Source organism: Mytilus edulis, chromosome 2 (assembly GCF_963676685.1).
Source record: "Mytilus edulis chromosome 2, xbMytEdul2.2, whole genome shotgun sequence".
NCBI lineage: Eukaryota > Metazoa > Mollusca > Bivalvia > Mytilida > Mytilidae > Mytilus > Mytilus edulis.
Window position 1 is genome coordinate 6630553 of NC_092345.1, and position 14355 is coordinate 6644907.

Here is a 14355-nt window from a genome sequence, read left to right on the forward strand (position 1 = left end):
AAATATTGCACTTTTCAGGGGATTATACGTCCCAATAAATAACATTTAGCCCACATTCACACAAAAAGTTAATTGATTTCGGGAAGTGTACCGACTGAATCTCTTCTCGTCAGTGCAAATCCGGCAGCCGTGTTTTAGGAAAATGTTTGTAAAACAGTATACATGTACATAGCAAATTATGTAAGAAGAGTCTAAGAGTTGAAATGCATTTATTTAAAGTATTTTTTGTTGTCGATTTTAAATCAATTCGGATTGAGTGCCTTTTTTGTTTGTTTTACTTTAATTGTCTGGCTTGTTTTCATTCGTTCCATCTAGAAGGGTGATATAGCCGAACGTTTGGTTATGTCCGTTATTATGGACTTCCTTCCCCCTATTTGAATTTACCTGCATGGGAGTTCGGTATATAAGGTAATACTTTTTTAGATAAGATTGTAATAATTTGATGCAATCTTACTAATATATGAATGCTGATATTTTTATTTTCACTATTGGGATCATTGCAAGCATATCATCATTAAGTTACAGTTACAGACAATACAATATATGAGTTAATTTAATTTTAGATGTAACGCGTCTTCTGATTGGCTGACGTTATTTTGTTATCAGCCCATAGACATAATTTAGTCATGTGACCGTGATGTCATCTATGTTTTTTTACGGTTTTCTACGGTTTAAAATGGAATTGAAAATTAAATTATAAGAAATGACTGTAATATTTTTTCTGTCTATTCGAAATAACATAAAAAATTTGGAGCACACTGTCAAATAACGCGCGTTATTCAGTGTGCACCAAATTTTTTATGTTATTTCTTCATAGACAGAAAAAATATTACAGTCATCCCTTAAATATCATTAGTAATGCATACAACAAACATAGCTGTCTTAACCATTTAGTTTGGACACAAATCCTCATAACGTATAGCATACACACCTACATAGAGCAGCCATAACTGTCGTTTTATAATATTATAGTTATACTTTGAATTATGTGCAATAGCTCTTTGACCGACTTGCCAGTGTTTGCTTCATACACATTTTCCGAGCAATTTTGTGTCTTACATTGCCAAGAGCATCAACTCCCCCGACATTCTATATTTTATGTTTTTTTATTTAAAACACATATGTATGTTTGTTGTGCAAGTCTAGGTGGCAATCCTACTTTTCCTATTATTAGATTGCAATGATTTTTATCATACTTCGATGCATTATGCAAATATTATAACAACCAGCCAATCAATTATCCTCGTTAAAATTTGTATATCCAATGTTTGTTCAATTTCAATATTTAAAGACCTAAGAACACCATCCGGCTTACAACACAAATAAACTACGTGATGTTCTATTTATGCGTTGGATTAATTACATATTATGTGAATTATTATGAATATTCTTTCAAAGTTAGACCGGAACAGACCAATTAACGATCAATCGTCAGAAACATGACAAAAAGACCAATTGTCCTAAACATGACATAACTGACCAATTAAAGATAGATGGGAAATAAAGAGCTCGTGACCGGGCGCATCACACGTCCGTCGCTTTTTCAACGAATAACATTCAACTACCCCTTAATGTCATATCACAAATTTAATATAGGTAGCATTTTTTAATCGATGTAAACTAGTCATGAAGACTGTTAAAAGCATTTTTTAGTTAATGTCCGAAAACTTGAAAGTTCCCATTTTTATTGATTAAATCCCATAACTCTGAAACGTATATTCAAAAATTTATAAAATCAAAAGGGAGCTTATTCAACAATGCACCTACTTATTCTTTTACAGAAAGTACTGCTGCAACTTCTTTGTCTGCTTTATCACTGAAATTCAATTAGGGGTTTCCCATATACACAGCAGCAGTTGTACATGACGGCGAGGAGTCGTGTATGAATCTTTTATTCACAACTTCTTTTGTCTGTTCTCTTTGGTTATATAGGTCTTAATGTTTTTACGAATTTCTCTCGGAAATTTGGGCTAGGTCGTTCCTGCTTTAAATCAAGAAAACGCTCTAGAGTGAGAATGAAAATAAAACTTTATAAATATGATGCGTCCGAAGCACTTTTCTATATTTAACGTTATTTTGGAAATTCAAGCTCGAAAGATTTTAACTGAGCTGAGCCGTCACTGCAAGCACATCAATAAAGTGTAGTTTATCAATAACCTATGATCATAGCTTTTATACTTACCTTTCCGATATTTAAATCTGTTACAGATTTTATTTACAGAGTGAAGTGTGATTGTCAATGAGACACTCCACCAGAGCCAAAATGATGTAAATGTCTGCAACTGTAGGTCACAGTTTGACCTTCAACGATGATCATAACCCACACCGCATAACATATATAGTTCACATTTATTTTAGAAATCTTCTAGCAAACATGGTGTCGGTAATTCGTTGCAACTTTGAAAGGGAGACATGTTTGCAAGATAAACAGTGATACGTTTCGAGTAATGTTCGTTGATTCAAATAATAAATAGCAATAAAACAAACATTTTCAAAATAATTTATTTAAATCAACAAAAACAATTGCACCGCAGTTCACTAGGTATCAAGTAAAACAATCTTTGGTAAAGTTGAGCATCATTTTAACAAATACTTCTAGTATGAATATTGTATGAACTGTTCAATAGCTACAGATAAAATCAGTATTTTCTGTATTGTCTCGTTCGATATATTTTAACAACCTATTGAATTTATGTGTAAAGAGACATATTAAACAAAAGCAAAAACATAACTGAAGGTCATTCAAATTGTAATGCACTATTAGTTTTTTTCTGAATCATTGTTGAAAAGGGACAATATACGTATACGGTTTTGAAATAATTAAACATGTTTTAATTTTGTCGGCTTCAAACATTTACAAAAAGTGAATGTTGAATACTGATTTAACAATTCCATGTATTGATTACTGTTTTCTTATACACTTTTGTGATTCTAATATGGCTGAAATAAAATGTGGAAGTTGTATATCTATTTTGTTTGACGTGAATTTGGCCACTAATGCCCCTTTAATGTTAAATGATATTTGTATAGGAGTGAGGGACAGAGAAGAAAGAGAGAAAGAGTGCTAGTTATTGATTTACAATCTAGTGAATGCAGCACAACAAAGAGATCAGGAAAGACAAATAACAGATATGTTCATACAGTTAGTCCTCTCATGAGGCAAGAACGTATAAATCCTTGCGCGATGTGACGATATCATTGAATATGTAATTCGTATTGTCTTTTGGTGGAACGTGCTTTCATCTTTGGATGCACTTTTGCATTCAGTGTCTTCTTGCAGGAACTGCTAATTCCGTTTACCCTTTTTCTTTGACAACTTTCTGTCCATTTGATTGATATTTCGATGAGTTAATGCGTCAAATAGACGTCGACTTCAAACGTTTGATTCCCCTGAAGATCTAGATTTTATAAGATTTAAAGTCGATGACTGTGGAGAAAATTCTGTACTTGACGTTGTATTTGACACCTGGCTCCCCATTAATCTTGTAAAGGCTGGATTAAAATGATTTTTAATTTCTGCTTCCATTTCTGCATATCGTTTTTCTTTAACAGGTCCAAATGATGGCAATGGTTTCATATTTTCTCTCAATACCTGAAATAAATGAAAATAAAAATATTGAAAACTAGATATAGATATAGGAGACATGTATTATATGTCTCTGGTCAGACAAAGCACAAACAATAATTTGATTTATGTGTATAAGTTTCATGTAATTTGATACGAAAATAACCATATAATATTATATAATTACATTTTTACCCGATTTAACACTTTATCCGTGACTATTAGATTCCTAACCAAACGGCATATGTCTACTTTTAAAACATCAATAGATATATGAGGTTATCAGTATAATATTTGCATATATAACAAGTCAAGTAACACGACTTCAAATTACCTCAAATCCTCCAACGGTACAGTACTTATACAGGAACCAGGCAGGAATAGCTACAATAGGAAACATTGAAATCAACCATGCGAGACTGTTTGCCCAGGCAGGATACTTCTTGTCATCCATTGTTGGTTCTTTGTACATGGCGATATTCAGGATAATTGTGAGCTGGAAAAAAACAAGATAATTTAAATTTAATAAATTTGATAAACTGCGTTTATCCTTGTTATCACGAAATTGGAAAAACCCGGCATTTTTTTCTAAGAATTATCATACAGATCAATAAATGATGAATATTTTTAGTGAAAAATAAAGTAATCAATATACAGTTAATCTTGGACGAATTGAAATATGATCTGGATGGTATGTACATTAAATTGATAAATAAAATTGTTTCCTGGAGCATTGTTTTTGTAATCTACCCTTTCACCAGGAAACATTGTTATTGTAATCTATCCTTTCATCATTCAAATGAATAACATTGATTTGAAATGAAATATCGATATGACATGAACTATTTTATTTCAAATGAGTTTTATGATCTCGATGGTAAAAATATTTCCTGGAACATTAGAAATGTAATCTACCCTTTCATCATTCCAATGAAAAACGTTGAATTGAAACGACACGAATATTTAATTTAAAATGGAGACTTGTGATACAAGTTAATAAGACAGCAACCTAACAACACATTTATACTTACAGCAATAATGAAGGGTGATAAAAACTTCCAACAGATTATCCAATATTTTCCTGGTCTTGAACCAATCATCATTTGTACATTTTCAGAATATTTATCCATGCCTGTAAAAAGATAAAACATCTTTGTATGACTCTTTTGAAAGGTTGCATAATATATATCAGATTTAAGGCTGAGTGGAGAAATAAAAGCTACAAACATTTTTAATGTACGAAAATAAGTTGTTTCTACTTGAGTTGACTTTTTAAATCTGGCATGTACATTGTTTTTAATTTCTTCTTTCGTGTAATGTCTCTGTTGTAAGCTAAACTTGGGGAACACCTGATTACAATCCTTGGTTTGATGGGGTTCGTGTTACCTGATTACAATCCTTGGTTTGCTGGGGTTCGTGTTACCTGATTGCAATCCTTGGTTTGCTGGAGAACACCTGATTACAATCCTTGGTTTGCTGGGGAACACCTGATTACAATCCTTGGTTTGCTGGGGAACACCTGATTACAATCCTTGGTTTGCTGGGGTTCGTGTTACCTGATTACAATCCTTGGTTTGCTGGGGAACACTTGGTTTCCTTGGTTTGGTGTTGATCAATCTGTAGCTTTTCATGTTGTGTTTCGTGGACTATTGATATTGCCTGTCCGTCCATTTTATTGTCATATATATACGGTAATGTCAGTTTTTCTTAGACTTTTTTAAAATTTGGATGCACTCTTTTAATATTTTCCCCTTTATATAAATCTTTAATACCTTGATATGATATGTAGCTCTGATATTAGTAAATGGCCGAAATGAAGTTTTGTGCAATCCTTCAAATTTACCAACTTAAAAAATGAAAACACGAATAATTTGGAAACTTACCATAAATCCAACTAATTCCAACAAGTTCCAGTAACCCAACAACAAGCAGTGGGAATCCACCAACACTAAAGTCGACAATGTTCAGCAGGTAAATACCACCCTGTAATTAAACATATACATGATCTAAAGTCGACAATGTTCAGTAGGTAAATACCACCCTGTAATTAAACATATACATGATCTAAAGTCGACAATGTTCAGCAGGTAAATACCACCCTGTAATTAAACATATACATGATACAACTTATGTTCAGCAGGTAAATACCACCCTGTAATTAAACATATACATGATACAACTTAAGTTTGTTTAAATACCATTATACCAATACTAATCTTAGATCGGACGACCGATTTTCGGAGCTTTAGGCAAGGCAATGGTTCCTTACTGTCTATTTAGTGCTTGGAGGGGTCGATATATGTAGCATGTCAAAACAATCTTTTGTACCCAATTATCCACATTTTTGCTATCATTTTAATGTGACATTGTCACAGAAACATCTTTATGATTATCCTCTCGTCCAACCTACTTGGTAGTAACAAAACCGTATCTGTTTATTTATTCTATCTTTTTCTGAATATCCATTTAATTTTCTACTGGACATAAGACAATTTTAAACTTGCTTGAATGTCAGTAAGCTCTAAAATTCAAGATGTAAAATCTGCCATGATTTTCATAATATACTTACATTACAGACCATCGGTAAACCAAGGAGGAAAGCACTTCCAAGCATGACAGCTCTAAATATAATGTTGTTTTTTCTGATTCTCAGAAATTGAGGAAACTCGTCACCAATTGCACATAAAAATGTCTCTACGTAGGAAAACTGGAAAATATGAAAGTCAAGTTTAGTGCAGTCAACTTCTGAAATTAATTACCTTTTAAATGGTATAAGTACACAAACATTAACGGAAGTGTATGTATGCAAATCAAACCAGTTTACATCATGTAGCAGATGTGAAACATAAATCTTTAATATTTTGCATCAATTGTTGTTTGTATATACATCTGGTGCTTTTTGTTGTTTATGCATCTGTTGTTTTTATAACTCCTACTACAAGTGTACCATAGATTTTCCCGGTCACCAATTAAAAAGACTAATTGATGCAAATATGTATAATGTCAGATGTTCCTTCATTCATCAACTTTTGATTGGCCTCGCTACTTAACATGCATATTGGTTTTTAAAAACATATATTCTCACGTTCATCTCTTTGTTTGTTCTTTCGTTTATATTTATTGTGATTGACAGTTGTACCATCTCGTTCTGCTCATACAAAAACATATCTGTCTAATATTTTAACCATTGAAACGAATAACTATAATTCTAAAGATGAAAGTGAATGTTTTATACGATAACAAAGTTGAAGACTCACCTCAGAACCAAATCCCAAAGTAGCCATCATGATGAAGAAGAACACGGACCACATAGGGGCGATTGGCATACGTGATAAAGCTTCCGGGTAAACAACAAAGGCAAGACCTGGACCTACAAAATAAACATTAACAGGTAAACAATAACAATTTCTGAAGAGTAAACAACAGTTGGTTTTCCAATAAGAAGGTGAGGCATGTCTGTTTCTCATAAATAATAAGGACTTTGAACTTCTTAATCTTCTTTTGACGTAGATGGTAAATAAACGGAAACTTCGAAAACCATGATTACAACTTGACATATGTCAAATCAATTCTGTCTGTAATATCTAGGTAGGTCTATTGATTTTTCTTACGTAATGAAAATTTATTGCAGATCATGAATACTGAAGAAATGACAAATCGATTCTATGTCGAAAAATAGATATAATTATTTCCATGCATATTCTCATTAGAAAACAGAGATAAAAAGAAAAATACTTAAATGTAAAAAAGAAGATGTGGTATGATTGCCAATGAGACAACTATCCACAAAAGACCAAAATGAAACAGACATTAACAACTATAGGTCACCGTACGGCCTTCAATAATGAGCAAAGCCCATACCGCAAATAGTCATTTGTTTTACGCCTTAAAAATCTGACTTACCGCCATCTGCAACTTTACTGACGTCAACGCCTTTCTCCGTTGCCATGAATCCCAGAACAGAGAAAATGACTAGACCGGCGAACACACTGGTACCACAGTTCACAAAACATACAATGAGCGAATCCCTAAAACAGTTATTGTTGAACTTGTTGTAGCTGGACATAGCAATCAGACCACCAGTGCATGCACTCAGAGAGTAGAAAATCTGTGTTGCTGCGTCACTCCACACGTGCGGATCAAGCAGACGTTCGAAGTTTGGTTTCAGGTAATACTCAATTCCGACTGATGCTCCTGGTAAAGTTACTCCTCGGATGAACAGTACTGTCAACATGACATATGGGAAGGTTGCAGTAAAGTAGACGACCTAAAATAGAAATATGTTGCTTTCAGATAGGTTCAAGCAAGGGTATTACATCTAAGGTTCCAATGTTAGTAGACTGAACTAAATGCATATACTACTAGTATCTCAAAGTTTTCTACAATGACTTTGCAAGTTTTAGTCTGTCTCATGTCTTTTTCTGTTCTTTGAATAATGATAATTTAACAATAAAAGACCTGAAATATCCACTCTGTACTCGACATATCTTCCTTCAAACGTTTAAACAAAAATGAGAATTCATTTGAAAAGTAAGGTCATACATTACCCTTTATTTATTAGGAAATGTTTAAAATCTCCTTTGAAAATCGCTAATTATATGGCTAGAAATATTTTTCTCAAGGTTAACGCTCTCCCTTTATCAAGAGGTAACTAAAGTACACCTTCAGTTGCTGGGTGATTGCTATTTACTAGAAAACTCCTTATATTTACCCGGCATACAGAAATATACAGCTGAATACTGGTACTTACCTTTCCAAGAGTTTTGATTCCTTTAAGTAGCACAAGGAAAACCACTACCCAGGCTATGAACAAAGTCAGGGCCAAATGCCATTGGATAGTACCGAAGTCGTCTATAGAATCTGTCTGTTGTAAAACATGATACCTAAAATAACGAATGACTTATAAAATTTCTGTGAGTCATAACTATTTCTGTTCCTTCAAAGAAAAAAATAAATGGTTAAATGCATGTTTCGTCTCCTGCAAAACTCGGTCTTTGTATACTTTTTTATCTCACTTTTTGAAAGTAATTTTGTTTTCTTTTTTTATCAGAATTTTAGAATTTTTTTTCGATCATACAAAGAATCCAAAACTAAAATCTTTTCTCAATAATTAAGTATACAAAGCCAATTGCAACTGCACTTTACGATAATTCAACCGTTAAGAATATGCTTTCATCAGGAACTCTACTGTTCTGCAATAAAACATGTTATTAAAGCAACAGACAAAGCAGATTCTTTCGATTCTTATCGTAGAAGCTCATCACTTATTGCCATTGACGACCGGTTAGAAGGAGACGAATATCATCATCTTATTTATTGTTCTTTCGTCTCACCTATAGAATTCCTCACTTGGAGTCCGGGTAGTGTTGGTGTGCAGAGACATGGCTGCGGGTACACCCGTTGTTGTATTACTAAACGTGTCTGTAACAAAAGGAAACAGAAACTGGTCAGAATCATTTTCATAATAATTATAAAATGTCCCTTTAGTGATATGTGACAGTTTAGAAATGGATCCAGATTTTGTTTTTCGTTCATAAAGATAAATTCTTGATAATGGATGTATTTATATGTTTGTTATATATATATACTCACACTATCTTATTTATTGAATTTTTACAAATCTTTTATTATATTGCAGCCCCTAGATCCATCTCAAATATGTTAGTAATTTTCACACACACACAAACACATACACATGGGACATTTGTAAATATCACTCTTAAATATAGAAATAAATAATGCAATATAAAAGCTCACTTTTTTCATATGGAAGGTCTCATTATGAGGGAACCCTTGCATTTAGCTTATTCCTTTTACTTTATATATATTTTTTCACATGCAGATATTTTGATTGATTTTAATATTCACCCTAGGGAAGCGAAAAGCATTATAATATAACCGGTGGTTTTGGAAAACAAAACATGCAAAAAGGGTTGATTCCTCGGAATGAGACCGTCTATATTTAAGACCCACACGCATGAAATTGAGAACTTACTATTGGCTACTGTTTTAGCGTTGGCGTCACGACAGTTTATCGTGTTCCAGTCGTTCCCACAGGAGGCCCATGGCAGCTCTGTTGTAAATGATGCGTATAAGAAATACAGCACATGTGATATCACAACGTTGTAATACAATCCTATTAACCAGGAAACGATCACCATAGCATAGCCAAGACCTGGAAAATAATTATTAACATGTAAACAACATTCAACCAGGACACTATTAACATTTAAACATCATTCAACCAGGACACTATCACCATGGCACAACCAGGACACTATCACCATGGCACAACCAGGACACTATCACCATGGCACAACCAGGACACTATCAGCATGGCACAACCAGGACACTATCACCATGGCACAACCAAGACACTAACAGCATGGCATAACCAAGACCGGAAAAATAATTATTAACATGAAGACAAAAAAAACGGCAATCAACTGCAACCTTTTTTTAAATGAATAGGTCAAATTGAAAAATGGTATCAGAAAAATAACAATAAGATAATATTTTTTTATTTAACCAATTTACTCATTTGAGTGAGGTTTCCGCAATCGTTGCAATTTGTCTAGGAAGAGGCCAGAGTAACACTCTTCTTTAAATATCTTTCAGCTAAGATAATCCGTCAGTTTTCGGATCAAAATTTAAAAAAAATACGTATAAATCATCAATTTATGTTTGACACTGAAAACAAAACCACAAAAATAATGTGACTTACCTTTCAGCAGTGGATTCATCCTCCACATGCTCAATGGACCGAGACTAGCAAACTGTCCGATTCCAACTTCCATATAAAATAAAGGCAAACCAACTGCTGCTAACATCAGAGTGTATGGTAACAGAAAAGCACCTACAATGGAATGGAACAAATTATAATTTTATAATGTATTCTGTATGATATAGGACATGCCTATAAGAAACCAAAACAAAACGAAAAGATTATCTTGAAGGGCATATTTGTAACTAAATTTCAACGGTTTGGCCGACAGAGTAAGTTTCATCCTAAACTAGGAACATATAAACTATAAATCATTAACATGAAACCTCTTTGGACTATCTAATCCAAATAAGGAAGTCTGTATTGAAGTGTTTCATAAGTATTTTTGTACACATGTTAAATCTGTAAATACTTGTACGAATTTGTCAAGGAATACGAAATATGATATGATTCTTTTCAATGTAATATCGAGGAAGACGGACATATATATCATGTATAAATCTGAAAGAAACTGAAACCCAAAAGAAGTTGAATTGATATATTTTGAACAACTAAAATCATTTTGAAAATGCAACATATTTATTCTTTGCTCCTTTCTTTTACAAGATGTGTAAAATGCTTCGTTTTGTTTAACTTTTTTTAAGTATCTGTAGAATTTCACAAGGAAAGAAAGGGGCGGGGGATGGGTGGGGGTTTAGCAACATCATTTGTTTATTTGTTTGAATTATACATAAACATGTACCTCCGCCATTCTTGTAACAAAGATACGGAAATCTCCACACATTCCCTAATCCGACTGCATACCCAACCATAGTCAGGATAAATTCCATCTGTCCACCCCATGCTGCTCGGGGCTTCTCGTTTAAGTCCGTTGAGATGTCGTTACTTCCGGATTCATCACTTTCTTGGCTGTTTGTTTCATACTGACTATCACCATTTGCTCCGTTTATTTCTTTCTGCATTCCAGAAGTAAACAAAACACATGTATGTTAAATGATTGACAATGTTTGAGAACTGCATTAAATCAAATTGAAAATAGAAACAGGGACTGTGTTGAAGAGACAACAACCCGACAACAGAGCAGAAAACTGCACAAGGACACCAATGGGTCAGGACAGCGAGAAAATCCCGCACTCGGAAGTGGGCCTCAACTTGCCTCTAAAAAAATGTATACTAGTTTAGCGAAAATGGACGTCACAATGCACACTAAACTCTGCAACATATAAATGAATACATTAAAAAAAAAATTACAAGACTAACAGAGGTCTTGACTTAGGACATGCGCAAAAATGCGGCGGGATTTAGTCTGTTCTAATAAATAACAATACAATAAATCTCACGTCTTGAACTTGCCCCCCCCCCCCCCCCCCCCCCCAAAGGGCCGATGTGGTCGTACACCACACTGACACAATGTGTCGAGTGTTACAGATCTTTAAGGCAATATTTATTAAGGAAGTTTTTAAGCGAGAGGAGACATTGTCATTCCATGTTGACTTTGTGGTTTATCATCTTAATCGCAGTATAATGAAGTGTTTCCGTTTATACCGGTTTTCTTCAGCATACTTGTAATAAAATATTTGATAAATTGTTTATTTTAACATTTAATGTAAATCATAAGATCCTTGAAACGTTAGCTCCTTGTACACCATATTAGATACTTTTGATATTCCACAAAACTAAACTCTCGTGAATGTATTTGTCCAATACAACTTTATTCAATAAAGAACTTCACCAGGTCGATGAACCGATATTTAACTATTGATACCAAGGTCAAAAGTGGAAATGTTTCACACCGTTGCTATTAGTATAATAATAATATTTTCGATTGTTAACATTAAAAAAAAAAAAAAAAGAAAAACGACAAACATCCGTAAACCTATGTTGAAATAAAATATGACAATTAGCAAGGAATGTTGTCACGCATTATAAAAGAGAAAAGCGATTTAAATGTTTTTGTGAATGCTGTATTGTTTATTTTTGTTATTTTGTAACAATGCTATTTTACACTACTTAACACTGATAAAGGGTATAATATCTTCGAGTTAATATTTTTAAGGATTGGTTTAAACGATAAGCTTCTGAAAGGCTCTATAAAAATCATCGTAACACTTTAATATGTTGCTTATCATGAGACGTTTAATTGGTATGAAAATATCTTAACATATTTTTTTTCTCATATAACCAGTTAGTTATATATAATTATGTTGCATGCTAGATTTCTTGTGCATATTTGATGCCACAGAGGTTATTATCGATTAACATATCAACGTGTGACAGCGGAATTCTGCCAATCTGGATTGTTGCTATGGCAACAAACTACTAAGATTCTAAAAACGTCTGCTGCATGGAAATTCGATTTGTAAATGTTGTGTTTGGCCTTTAATCAAAGATGTTAATCTATAGATGGTTCCCCGCAAACACGAGTTGTGTAGCAATCTTAATGAAAGCAAAAAGCAAATAAATAGCATATGTTTTATATTATTGTTTGCCCCCCAAAAATGGCGAGGGAAATAACAACTCTTTTCATACCGAAACCCATCTTAATCAAGAGCTATTTGAAGATTATCTTAGCCCGTATCTCAGGGAAATGTAAAAGATCATAGTTAACTTAAAAATATATCTCGACTTCAATGACCTTCTATCTCTATTTTCCTATTGAATAATTGTAACAATGAAACCAATATGAAGGTCATTTTACTATACCATATGTCGTATACAGATGAGGAAGATGATCTCACAAAATGATAATTATTCATACGCGGAAAATCTCCACATTCATGAATAATTGTTATGGGTTTTCTGTGATTGACTTAATGTTATCCAGAAAAGCATGTTGGACTCATTTTCAAATTGTGTTATTTTAATTTTATAAGGCAAAGATAAAAAGAAAATGAATATTTAAATTAAAATGAAAGTTTAAAAATTCCCGTAGTACTGGGTTGAATCTAACTAAAAGAACGCGGAAACAACCGCCAAAACTTTAAACGTTATACACGGAACTAAGATATTTTTTTAAACACTTAAACCTTAATAATATTTAATATTGTTTCAAAATTTGATCCACCCGACAATAAAAATAAGAAATGTGGTCTATGTAGTAAATATAAACATTTTTCAATATGCTAATATTTGCGGCCTTTAAAAATGAAGCCCTAATTTAAATATTACTTACAACTTCTACAACTTGGACCTCTGGAAATAAATAAGGATTTTCTCCACCATCTACTACTCCATTATCCAAACATGTCCCTTTCTCGTACCCATTCTCAAATGACTTAGGCATGTTTTTCATCAGTTATTAATAAATATATATATACAAGAAAATATATTAAACACGGCTAACTTTTATTTGCCTTCGCATCAATTCTTAACAAATGTGTGTGTGATTGTTAAACCTCGAGCTTTAACTTTGCGCTAACAACTTCTTTCTGAATTCACATGTGGAAGCTGTGTAGTATACATTCCAGCTGGCGTGCGTCATGGAAGATTTCTCAATATTTCCACGAAGTTATATCAATGAATGAAAGTATAACCACGTGGGTTTTATTCAAATATATGAGTTCACAAGGTCATTTGCTTGATCAATAATAACAAGATGTTTCTTGCTTTGATAACTGAACTTATAAAGTATTGAAACATTCTTCCTATTAAAGTTTAAAGTATAAAATAAAATCTATATTGATAGTTTTCTATCCAAAATTTTGCATTGATTTTAATTGTTTTAATTGTTTATGACTACACGTACACTAGATATATACTAGTCAACTAAAGAAACGATACACTAAGTTTGAACATAAATATATCATAAAATATAACAATTAAAATAGAAAAAAACTGTTGAATTATCCAATGAACAAACATTCATTTACAAAGCAAATGCATATGACAAAAAGAAAATGACCAAATTGGAAAGCCAGTATTGAACTCACGGGTCAAATTTATTTTGCGGTAAATGTTGATAAAAGTCGGCATTTAATTTCGAAGATTTAGAGTGCATTTGTTTCTAACACGAAATTTTGTCATCGATGACTATCGTTTAGTAAACGTTAAGCTGCTAGAAACAAAT

The 14355-nt window shown here is 32.9% G+C and overlaps 1 protein-coding gene across 1 annotated transcript; it reads right to left on the reverse strand.

Annotated features, from left to right (window-relative positions):
* Window positions 1-2488: 2488 nt before the first annotated feature.
* Window positions 2489-13937, reverse strand: LOC139511309 (sodium- and chloride-dependent glycine transporter 1-like). Its single transcript, XM_071297945.1, has 13 exons — window positions 13462-13937; window positions 11032-11245; window positions 10290-10421; window positions 9561-9740; window positions 8899-8986; window positions 8316-8448; window positions 7469-7832; window positions 6823-6935; window positions 6135-6272; window positions 5449-5548; window positions 4597-4697; window positions 3900-4061; window positions 2489-3592 (listed from the first exon to the last, which is right to left on the reverse strand). Exons 1-13 carry the CDS (start codon window positions 13579-13581, stop codon window positions 3374-3376), a joined length of 2064 nt encoding a protein of 687 aa, XP_071154046.1. The 5' UTR covers window positions 13582-13937; the 3' UTR covers window positions 2489-3373.
* Between the last annotated feature and the right edge of the window lie 418 nt (window positions 13938-14355).